Source organism: Oenanthe melanoleuca, chromosome 13 (genome assembly GCF_029582105.1).
Source record: "Oenanthe melanoleuca isolate GR-GAL-2019-014 chromosome 13, OMel1.0, whole genome shotgun sequence".
NCBI lineage: Eukaryota > Metazoa > Chordata > Aves > Passeriformes > Muscicapidae > Oenanthe > Oenanthe melanoleuca.
The window spans coordinates 4,765,998-4,778,365 of record NC_079347.1 but is presented as its reverse complement, the minus strand read 5'-3'; the positions used below and the strand labels follow the sequence as shown (position 1 = coordinate 4,778,365).

At 45.6% G+C, this 12,368-nt stretch overlaps 1 protein-coding gene across 1 annotated transcript in view; it reads right to left on the bottom strand.

Annotated features, from left to right (window-relative positions):
• ERGIC1 (endoplasmic reticulum-golgi intermediate compartment 1) overlaps window positions 1-9,900 on the bottom strand; it is a 56,911-nt gene extending 47,011 nt beyond the window's left edge. Inside the window, exon 1 of the mRNA XM_056502648.1 lies at window positions 9,734-9,900. Within this exon, the coding sequence (XP_056358623.1) occupies window positions 9,734-9,885 (152 nt within the window). The 5' untranslated portion in view covers window positions 9,886-9,900. The remainder of the gene's footprint in view (window positions 1-9,733) is intronic.
• Window positions 9,901-12,368: the final 2,468 nt, after the last annotated feature.

The window sequence follows — 12,368 nt, the reverse complement described above, 5'->3', positions numbered from 1 at the left end:
AAACAATGGTAGGAAGTCAGCAGCAGGGCCAGAAAATAGGAACTACCTACTTTTAAGCCCTTCATTCTGCTAATTCTTTGTTTAGATGACATTTCTATGTTTCCTGTCTGCTGGCAGATGAGAACATGATGTGCAGAGAGCAGCTCAGGACAGCTCTGGCAGAGCCAGGCTGAGATCCCAGGGATGGGATGAGCAGTGGGAGCCAACAGACCTGAGTTTGTTGTGACTCACTGTGTAATTCCTGTTCCACTCAATTAAACCTTTCTTCTTCAGCCTGTTCATTCTGCACAGCAGCACCTGGCAACATCTGCCCACCTTTCCCTCCAGCACGTGGGAAGAGATGGGAAAACTGCAAATATCTGAAGCTCAACTAGCAAAGCTCCAAGTTCTACCTGAAGGAATGGTTGGGGGGATTTTAGGCTGGACATTAGGAAAAGGTTCTTTCCCCAGAGATTCGTGGGGCCCTGACCAAGGCTGTCCAGGAGAGTTTGGAGTGCACAGGATGGGATTGTTGGGATGTCTGTCTCCAGGAGCTGTGGGTCCCTTCCAGCTCAGAATATTTTGTGATTCTCTGGTTCTTTGAAGGTCTGTACAAGGAAAGCAGCAGGAAGGTGGCTTTAGGAAAACAAACTGGATGTGCTCTCAAAGAGCAGAGCTTGGTTCAGTACCAGGGCTGTGCCTGGAGAGCAGTTTGTGACCAGTCTTGCTGGTTTTGTGAATTGGGACACAAACTTTGAAGCATGTGCAAAATAAGATAAGCGATCCTGCTAATCGCAGTTTCACACAGAAAATAAACACGGAATGCACAAACACAGAAAATAAACACTGAATACACAAACACCAAAGCCTGGCCCTGAGTGAGAGCTGGAGATGCAAACACACTTCCAAAGCCGGACCAATAAGCCGATACTTGTAAATACCAAGCAGTCATTAACACGTTTTAGAAGATTAACAAACGCATCGTTAAGCAATCAGCCAGTTCTCATTTACACACAATGGGACGTGAACACAAACTGCAGAACCTGAGCTTCACAATTACATCGGGAACTGTTTAATCTGCAATTCCTTTGAGCAAGCTCGGATATGAGAAGGACCAGACAGGGAGGTGGAGGGGCTGATGGAGTTTTAAACCAGTTTATCAAGCAGGTGAAGACGGCAATTTTTCAAATGCTGTATGAGTGACTTCTCACTCACATCACACTCAGTTTTCAAAGCAAACGGGATTTTTTTTTTCTGACCTGCTGACTGTCCACACTTACAAACCCAGGAGTGAAATGCAGGAATAGGTTTCCTTGCCAGCCAGCTCCTCCCTCTTAATTCTAGTTCCAAGAACATAATGAAACTAACAGAGGAAGTGTCTGAAACAAGGAGGAGTACTGAGAACAAGAAAACAAGGGTAGGCCAGGACTGTCATTAATTATATAATCCAGCCTTTGGGTAAGTGGACATTTAGGGAAAGGGGCTGAGAGAACCTGGGAGGCACCAGCCTGAGCACATTATGTCATCTGGCCTGCTGGGTACTTAGCAGGTACAGGATCTGCATAGGGACAGAAAAACAAACCCATTTATTTCTAGGACAAAACACTTTCAATCCTCACAGCAGCTGCTGAAAAAAAAAAGGCATGAAAATTCATACATTCTGCTCCCACTTAGATTGATTCCTTTCCAAGGAGCCAGTTCTCTTTTTTCCTCCTTCCTGCCTGCTCTGTGGTTCTATTGTGCTGTCCTGCAGAACACCTTTTTGTCAACCATGTGCCAAATTTTGTGGTTTTATTCTTCCAGTGCATATCAAGCTTGTTCTCTCAGGAGTACATGCAGCAATTGTATTGCTGCAATATGCCAAAAGTGCAACTATTTTAGGTGACACTGAAGGATGGAAGACAGGAAGAGGTACATCACTTTTCTTTTTCCTTCAAAATAAAATGTGAGCCTCAAACACATTCCAAAGGCAATTAGGAGGAGGAGGAGGAAAATATAATCTCAAATACTCAAAGGTGGAATCTTGCCAGCAAGCATTTTATTTCCTTTTAGGCAGTGAAGCAGGTGTCAAGATGAAGGATGGAAGAGAAATGTATTTTTAATAAAGCAAGCAAATTACATTCTGCTTCATCAAAACAGGAGAAAAGTGTCACGAAGAAAAAATGTTCAAGTAAGGGGAGTGGTATTTAAAGGATCCAGCCCTTTGCTGGACTGTAGGAGCCATTGTACTCCTGAGTGGGAGCAGCATTTTCTGGAGAGCAGAGAGAACGGGGAAGAGCATTAAACATATATGGCTGCTCCCCAAATGAAGCAGATTGTTCAGATATTTGAATGTCATAAGCTGACTGTAACCCTTCCTGGGACAGAGCCTTCAGCTCTTCAGAGATTCTTGTTCCTGCAGCTCCCCAGCACTTCCATCCTTTGTGATCCCCTTGGTCCTGAACATTTCTCCTTCTCCTAATGGGACAGCTCAGGGCTCTCAACCTTCTGCCACATTCCCTTCCCACAAACAAACAAAACCTGCAGCAGACATTGAAAAAGCTGGACTGTGATTTCCAAGGATTTACCTACAGACAACCACAGAGAGCTATGGGAAAAAAGAGCTGTACCACAGTCTTCCCCAGGAATGACAAAACACTAAGGCTCTGCTGCTGCCTTGCACTGCTGAACACCTTGAAACAAGATCAACATGAACTATTTCAGCATCAAAAATGTGCAGGTTGTATCTGGGGAAGCTGCTCTCTGGTTTAAGTCCCAGCTGCGCTTGCTCAGCACAAAAATCAGAGATTGGTACAAAAGAGCAGGAAGAAATATAACATCCAGGGAATTAAAAAAAAAAAAAAAAAAAAAAAAAAACACAAAAAAAGAAAAGGAGAGAGGGATATGTGAACAAAACAAGTCCATATTCATAAGACTTCCCTCAAAAGCACACAGGCCAATCCATTCCTACTGCAGAGACAGATTTCTCCATATCAGTAAGAGAAACTCCTATCCCATACAAGGGATTCAAATATATTGTACTTTTCCAGAATATCAGGAACTCTGCAGTGACCAGCTCAGGTTCTTCTATTTCAATTCCAACTCAAGAAGACAAGACTTTCTGTACAAGCTTCTACAACTCAGTCCTGTTTTTTATTTGCATGTGTTACCCACAAGCAAGTACAACTCCTCTGCATCACCTGGCTTCCAAGTCAAGTTCCTGGTTTGACACAATTTCCAAGAAATATCTGTATGGATGCCCACTAAAAAAACATAACTAACACAGATTCAAGAGCTGCAACTTGCAGGTTTACCACTGGTTTTTGGTACAGCTATCATCTGTTATAGTGCAGCAGCCACATTCAAATTTCAGAGCAGTTGGGTCACATTTCATTTAGAGCGACACAGAATCCAAGCAAGGCTTGAAGACTTCACCTTTATCAGAAAACAAAGTCACATTTACATTACTGATTTTTTATGGGGCACACAGTGGTCTATGGAGAGGGACAATTTGGAAGCCAGTGATCTGCTTTAATTTATTTAATTGTTAAATAAACACTAAGGAATCATGACCTCCTGAAATCCTGTCAGCAGCAATACAGGCCTGCACATTTTAACACAGCATTTTGAAGGTTCTTCTATTACATGCCAATCTTTCTGGCTTCTCTGAATTAAACTAAATACATCTCATTTGGAAACATCCTTCAAAAAACACCAAACAGGAAAACAAACACCCAAACACACACAATTCAAACAGTGAGTTGCACTGGCCAGCTACATCTTGTGTGTGTCTGCCATGATTATTACTGAAATACTCAGACATCTCAGTATAAAGATTTACTACTAAAATACTCAGGCATTTCAGCATAAGGAAGCTGTTGTAGATTGTGGCAAGGCTGTGGTTAATTTTTTGGCAGACCAAGTTTTCCATTTCGAGAGCAGCTGGCTCTGCACAGCAATACCTAGACATCACTTCAGGGCTTGTGCTTGGACAGAAGACAAGAAAAACAGATGATTCTCCACTTCTTCGTTCATTGCAAGACTGTTCTTTCCTCACCACCTCCACCATTTGAACTACATGCCTAAAAAATACACCAGCACACTTCAAAATACCAGCTGAACAAGGTGCCCAGCTCCCAGTCCAGGCTGGAGGCATTGCTTCAGCTCTGTTTACAGTGTGATTCAGCCATTTTCACAGCAATGAACTATGATGGCATGAAGGAAGCATCTGTGTCACCAAGGGCTGAACAAAGAAGGACAGTTAAAGTTCAGAAGGAACAATGCAAAACTCTCCTACAAAGCCAGACCTTAATATTTCCCTACTTACTCAGGAAAAAAAAAAAAAAATCTCCACTCTGATGATATTTTGAGAGAAATGATGCACTGGGGAGACTTAGAAAGAAATATTTACATACATGCACACCATGTATAATCAGTTATTTGTGGCACAAACATCAATAGACTCTGTCTGTACAGCTCTGCCTGCCCATCTGACTGCTGTGACTGCAGAATAATTTCTCAGGTGCCCTCAAAGGGCCATTGTTGAGCCAAAGTTACTCATGGCACTGCCTGGCACCCAAACCCACGTTGCTCATTACGTAAGGTGGCAGCAATACCACTTGGAAGGGTTGTTTACCAGGGGCATTGCACAATGTCAGCTGGAACAGGCTCCCAGACGTGGCTGCAGGTGGGGATGGAAATGCAGTGACTGCTGAAATGAGCTCAGTTTGTCAGGGCATGGTGCTAAAAATGCCAAATTTCTGAGGCTGGACTCAATCCTTGTGGGTTTCTTCCAGCAGAGAGTATTCTGTGATTCTGTAATTCTGTAAATCGGTAACTACCCAAATCAGAGCTGTGTTACAGCCCCTAGACATTAATTTAGGAAGTGATGGCTACCAGCTCAATCACATACAGGAATTAATATTTTGGACAAAATCATTGCAACCTTACTGCTTGTTGGCAAAGGGATTATGTTTGGGTTTAAATTTGACCTAAGAATTGTGATGGGGAATAGAGAACAGACAGACTGATGCTCACACTTGTGACCTGGCACAGTTGTGAAATCGATTCCTGACCAGATTAATGAGCACAAACCAGATTTTAGGTGATTTTGAGTCTATGGAGAAAAATCTTTTACAAACTAATCACCCCTCAGACACCTTCTCATTCATTTGTGTGCTTCAGGCAAATAACTTGATTTTAATCTCCAGGCTTCAGAAAAAAAGGAATAAAACTGTCTTTCATGGTTCCCCTCCATTTTTCTTTTGGTCAGGAATTGATTTCCCAACTGTGCCAGGTCACATGTCTGAGCATCAGTTTGTCTATTCACCATCACAACTCTTAGGTCTAATTTAAACTCAAACATACTCCCTTTGCTAAGAGCAGGAAGGTTGGAGTGTGTCTTTGGTTAAGACTGAACAACCTTATTTAAAAAAAAACCTTTAGGAACTAAAGCAAAGACCTGCCTGTGTCCCAAAACAATAAAAATGATCCACAGGTCTGAATCAGCACACCCACACTGAAATATCATTTATCACAGACATGCCAAAGAACAGCTGACAGTGGGGGCCTGTCGTACTGTGCAGATGGAAAAAGAGTTTTTGCTCTTCCACTTTAGATCAGCATTTAAATCTAAATCCTTTCTAAGCCTGGCTCCTTTCCCATGACCTCTAAAATCCGGGTACAGCACATTGTTACTTCATACAGGTTATTACACTGTGAAAAAAAACAACCAAACCCCAAAACCAAACAAGGAACAATTAAAAAACCCGAATGAAAACATCACAATGATTAACAATGGGAAATAAATTCTGAATTTCTCAGTTACACAGCAAAATAAGGATTCACAGATATTCGCCACTCTATGCCAAACACCTGGTCAGGGCACAACTGTGAATTACCCAGAATTAGAACAAAAACTTGATTTCAGAGTGGCCTATTTTAGTTTTTCCTCAGTGTAACCAAGTAAAGTGACCAAGATGGTTCAGAAGTTTCAGTCTTTACAAACCCACCAGTGACTCTTCCATGCAAATAGGCAGGTGCAAAGAAAATCCACCAGAGCCAAGAGAACTTGCAGCAGGGCTTCTCTCCACCCTCCCTCCATTGCAAGGGAGTCACTTCATCTTTACATCTGTAATTCTCATTTTTCTTGTGTCATTCTCAACCCCTGAGCAGTTTGAAGTCCCAGCCCCAGCTCAGCCTCCTGCTAAGGGGATCACACATGTGGGAGCCCTTCTGGCTGGCTCCCAATCTCCACTCAAGATGACCCAGGCTTAGAGTTTAATCTAATTATGATTTGAACCACCCTCAGAGGCTGCAAGTGTGCAGGTGACATCAGATCTTAAAGGCTCCAAGAGGAAATACCCTCTGAGCTCCAGTGAGAGAACTCAAAATCCCCAATCAAACACGTACAAAGCTGCTTTGCTGACACAAGTCCTAAAAACCAGGAGATGGTCGAGAAGGGAAAAATCTGTCTCTCTTTTTCAGCCAAATGGGTGTTAAAAAATAGGAAAGAACCAGGCCTTCTGGAAATACAAACTGATTTAGTAGTTCTGTAGGAGGGCTGGTGCCTTGTGACAGGCACTGAACAGACCTGTACTGAAGGATCCAATCTGGAAGCTGCAAACTTGGTCCTGTACCAACATCACAACAGGACTGGGGGGATTAGTCTGAATGAAATGCTTTGAAAAATTAAAAGCATTGGGTAAACACTGAGTATTATTAAAACCCTAAAGATACTCGAGACAGAATAATTATTATTCATGTGAGATTACTGTGAAAATATTGGTTTATTTATTAATTAAATGCAGTTTGTATTAGGAAAGGGAACCACTGATTAAGCCAAGAAAACAGAAGTCCTACAGAAAAAAAAATTGTACAAAAAAGTACAGGTAACAAACCAAGCTACTTCCACATCAGACTGACTGATGGAGACAAATTCCAAAAAAGGTTTTTAAGCAATTTTGGTTTTTCAATCTTGCTAAGTTTAAGACTGAACAAAGAGATAAGTCCCACAGAAGTAAATTATTTCTTTGACTTTTAGTTGGTGAAGAACAGAGACATTTTTGGTCTTGGGCTGTTTTAATTACTTGTCATTTGTGTGTCCATCATTTCCAGATAAGATTTGGGGAATCTATTCCTCTTAGAGCTACTTTGTGTGGAAACAGAGCTCAAAGTCTAAACTTCCATCTGGTCTGCAATGCCCCTCTCTACACCTGGTGCCAGCTGTCACCATCCTGCCACCCTAAAATACCAAAAATAAAGCTCTAAGAAAGGGGAGGATATAAAAACAAAACATTGCCTTCCCAAATGTCCTTGGCAGAGCAGCTAAGGACAGAATTCCTTCAGATGCAACGTGAAATGTGTGGCCTCCAGAATGGAATTTCCACATGGAATTCTGGACTCTAGAAGATATGCAGGGGCATTTCTAAAAGTTTCTTAACAATGCAAACCTCTAGTCATACATAGGCATGTAAAGACAGGGTACCAAGAATATCCAGCTGAAACCTCTGAGAGAAAAACCCTGACATTTACACAGTGAAAATGTCATTTCTTCATTCAGAAATGGTGACCTTAAGGTCACCTAAGGTGGTGACCTTATTCCTCCAAGAGCCTTGTTTTGCATGTTCTAGAGTTGTCAGGAAGTACCTGTGCATTTTTTTTCACATGTGCATCATACCTTACCTCTACAACAGTAAAATTTTCCAGCCTCAGCAGATTTTGTTCCACTGCCTGCACTATGAACAAAACCCACAACAGCTAAAAAGGGCTCTAACCTTTGCAAACCTTTTGGTCCTGAACTCTGTTCATGCTTCTAAAACAGGAAAGTGGTTTGCTGCACGTGACAATAGCTCCTCTGTACTTTAAATATGAAATTCCTGTTATCAATGGCAGCTTTTGAAAAATTCATCCTTGCAGAAAAGCTGAAGTTCAGTGAGCTTATGTTATTTGAGGAACAGCTTTGAAGTGTCTATTTCTAATCCTCCACTCTGAATGACAAAGGAGTTATTTGCAACTGTGAATCTTTAAAATGCAGATCTGAACTGATGTATCTGTTTTTGTAATTCATTAACACAAACCCTGCAATTCAGCTTTTACTGAACATCTTTGTTCCATTCCAAAGTGAAGCACCAGTGCTGTCTCTTAAGATGATTATGCTCTTGGTGAGCCAATGTTTCCACATGCCCATTCAGAGACCCAACAGAAATTACATTTTCAAAGACATCAGAAATAACATTTTCTTTATCTGCTATTACAAAGTGACAGCCACAGGCCAGGATCTCTTATTGTTCACGTATTTTATGAGTCTGAAAATGGATGGCAATAGGATTCACAGCTGGCAGAATGTCTCCAAAGAAGAATTTTTCTATCAAATTTTACACAAAAGCAGAAACGAGGCTCTGGGCCCCGGATCCCACATGATCCAGCAGATGCTGTTTCCAGCTTCAGCAAGTTTTCATTCAGAAGCAACTGCCTCCATGTTCAACAATGCCCCATGGATCACACAGGATCCTGTCAGCCTGTATAAATGAGAGGCCTGGTTTAGAATTACAGTAAAAATATAATGCACAACTTTTTGTCTGGGAGAAATAAAGCACTGCACTATCAAGGGGGTGCACATGTAGGGGTCATGATGATCCTGCATTGAAAGGACTGCAGTTAACTGCACATTCCCCAAAATGAGTGTGGTTTTTATTGTAATATTTCTGTTGTAGTAAAATCTGGATGACAAGACTCATCTCTGCATCTTCACCTTGGCATCTCTGAACTTGGAAAGGTGCAAATGGTTGGTTCAAGAACAGCTCAAAAAAAGAAAATGAACCCACAGTTGCTATTTTGGCTCCAGTGAAGTCAGAAGGGTCTTTTTCACTTCTGCTCTGGTACCTGACACAGCCCAGGGGATGCAGGAGCTGCACAGAAAAGTCAAATCCTACCTAAACTTGCAGCTGCTCAAAATGGCAAACCCAAGGGTGGAGGTGTTGATGTTGGTTTCCAACCATCAGACACGTGGCACAGCTTTGGCACACGCTGCAAAGAGTGACCCCTTAAAGATGCTCTGAGAGCTCCACCCTAAACAGAGACCCCCTAAAGCCACTGTGGGAGCCCCACTGTGTTCTCCTCAAGCTGCTGTGGGAACCCCACTGTAAGGAATGATGCCCTAAAGTGCAGTGAACCCCACTGTAAGGAATGATACCCTAAACTGCAGTGAACCCCACCGAAAGGAATGATTCCTCAAAGCTGCACTGAACCCCACTGTAAGGAATGATAACCTAAAGCTGCAATGAACTCCACTGTAAGAAATGACTCTCGAAAACTGCTTTGAATCCCGCTGTAAGCAATGATGCCCTAAAGCTGCCATGGGAGCTGCACCATGACCTTCTAAAGGTGATGCAGGAGCCCCACCACAAAAAGTGACCCCCTCCCAAAGAGTGAGACCCCAGGCACCTGCGGGAGGAGCAGCAACCCAGCACCTCCACCCCAACACCTGCATCCATCACCCTAAAAATCCCGCTGCTCCCTCTATCCTGCAAAAAGCGCACACACCCCCTTGAGCTGGCTAGAAGCGCATTGTGGAGCTGGGCACCCTTTCCCTGTGCACACCCCTCCCATCCATCCATCCATCCATCCATCCATCCATCCATCCATCCATCCATCCATCCATCCATCCATCCGCCCATCCCACGCGCACCCGCGGGCTGAGGAGCGGCTCGGGCCGGCGCTGCCGCCGCTCCCCGCGGGGCGGGCGGGCCGTGTCGCGACTCTCGGCGACACTCACCTCCTGAAGTCAAAGGGCATGGTGCTGGCGGTGGGGAGGGCGGGCGGGCTGCGGGCGCCCCCGGCCCCGGCTGTGGCCTCGCTGCCGGCGGCTGCAGGGCCAGGAAGTGACGGCCCCGGCCGCGGCCCCGGCGCCGCGCAGCCCCAGCCCATTGGGCGGCCGGGCCGGACGGGGCTTCCGCCGCCGGGTTACGGAGAGGCGCCGCGCTCGGGATCCGGGATCCGGGGTCGGGGAGCGGCGTGAGGGGTGCGGGATGTGAGGGGTGTGCGGGGTGTGAGGGGTGTGAGGGGTGTGAGGGGTGTGAGGGGTGCGGGGTGCGAGGGGTGTGAGGGGTGCGGGGTGTGAGGGGCGTGAGGGGTGTGAGGGGTGTGAGGGGTGTGAGGGGTGTGAGGGGTGTGCGGGGTGCGGGGTGTGAGGGGTGTGAGGGGTGCGGGACGGAGGCCGCAGGGCCCGCGGGGCTCCCGCGGTTTGCGGGGTGTCAGGGCTGTCAGGGCTGTGAGGAGTGTGAGGGATGCTGGCTGTCAGGGCTGTGAGGAGTGTGAGGGATGCTGGCTGTCAGGGCTGTGAGGGGTGCGGGATGGTTTGCGGGTTCCGCTCGGTGCTCGCCGTGCCCCGCGGCTCTCGGGGTGCTGCTGGCGGTGTGGAATTGCGGAATTTGGAAGAGAGCTCTGAGATCATCCCGCCACACCTGTGCCCCATCCCCACTTTGTCCCCAGAGCACTGAGTGTCCCTCCAGCCCTTCCTTGGACACTCCAGGGATGGGGATCCAAACCTCCCCGGGCACTTCCAGTCCCTGACACCCTTTCCATGGGGAAATTCCTGCTGCTGTCCACCCTGAGCTCCCCTGCCAGCCTGAGGCCGTCCCCTCTCCTCCTGGATGCCCACCTGGCTGTCCCCTCCTGTCAGGGAGTTGTGCAGAGCCAGAAATTCCCCCTGAGCCTCCTTTTCTCCTTCTGAGCCCCTTTCCACTCCCTCAGCCCCTCCTGGGGCTCCAGCCCGGAGTGTGGAGGTGTTTCAGGCTTTGTCTGGCTTTTTGCACTCTCAGCATCCCAGTGACACCATCAGTGTTAGTGTGCCAGTGGCTGGAGCACGGGCCGTGTCTGCACACAGAGCCAGGGGAAATCTCACAGCTCCCAGTGCCACAAAGGCAGGAAGAGCACCCACCCCTCCATCCCTGTGCACACTTTAAATTTAGCTTAGATATTGGGAAGAAATTCTTCGCTGTGAAGGATGGAATTCCCAGAGAAGCTGTGGGTGCCCCTGGATCCCTGGAAGTGTCCAAGGCCAGCTTGGATGGGACTCTGAGCAGCCTGGGACAGTGGAAGGTGTCTCTGCCCATGGCAGGGATGTCACTGGCCGATCTTTAAACTCCCTTCCAACCCAAACCATTCCATGATTCTCTGATAAGCTCCTTAGGGCCAGCACAGCTCTTTCACCCACTCTTTGAAATCTATTTTTTTGCTAAGACAAGGGATTAAAGTTAGAAAAAGCTTCCCATTGGTTAAATGAGGCATTTTCCCAGTCTTTCCATTTTGCCTGCATGTATTTTTCTGGCTGCATCCCTGTCAGGTTCAGTGCAGTGCACGAGGCTCATCCTGTCCTGCTCCATGCAGCATCCCCGTAATTCTGTCACCAGCTGACAGCATCCCTCAGGGATGTCTTGCTGCAGGCAGTGTGACTGCTGCTGTGTTCAGAATCACTGCCACTCACATGCAGTGCAGGTTAGACTGCACTGCAGGAACAAAATACAACTATTCTTGCCTTTTAAGTATAAAAGCAGGGCAAGAGAAAGAGTGAAATGACAGCAGTCTGAGTATGCATTATACTGCATTTCTGATTTATTCTGTACCTTTCTTCCTCCTGCTGTCATCATTTCTGTGCTTAGAGATGCACATATTCCCATTTTCTCCTTTCACAGAGAAACTAGACCCATACCTGGTTAAAAAAAAAAAAAAAAAAAGAAAAAAAAGAAAAGAAAAGAAATGCAGATTGAAACAAGCAGGGGAAAAGTACTGAAGAGTCAAAGCTGTTAATCAATACCAGTTTCATTCAAGGAAAGGGAAAATAATTCATACTGGGAATATGAAAAATTAAACTGGAGGAATCCCAAGTATGAGGTAACACGGCATTATCCCCCAGAAGCCCCCAGGGAATAGATAAAAATACCTAATTGTTTCTTTGTGGGTTTTTTTTTTTTTTTTTTCCATCTCAGACACCTAAACTGTCCAACTGCACTGTGCGAGCACATTCAGCAGATTGCTAACAGATCAGCCACAAAATCCTGCTGCACTTTGCATTGTGCTCCAAAACTGAGCAACACAGTGAAATTAATGAGACAATTCTGATCTCTCATGAGGTCAAGTGATTGCACAGGCATAGCCAGGGGGAACGGTCGTAGTGGAAAAAACCAAAACAAACAGTGCCTGTCGAGGTGGTTACACAACCAAGTGCTGCTGGCAAGGCCCCCACATCATTAGCTGTTATTAACTGCCTTGTGCAGAGGCATCAGCTCTCTCAGGAGCCAAGAGAGTGCTGAAGGGTTTACAAAAGCTCTTCACTTGTACAGTAGATAAATCTGGAGGTGGCCTTGAAGAGTTCTCCTCCTGCAGGCTCGAGTCTCAAGAATGCAGTGCAG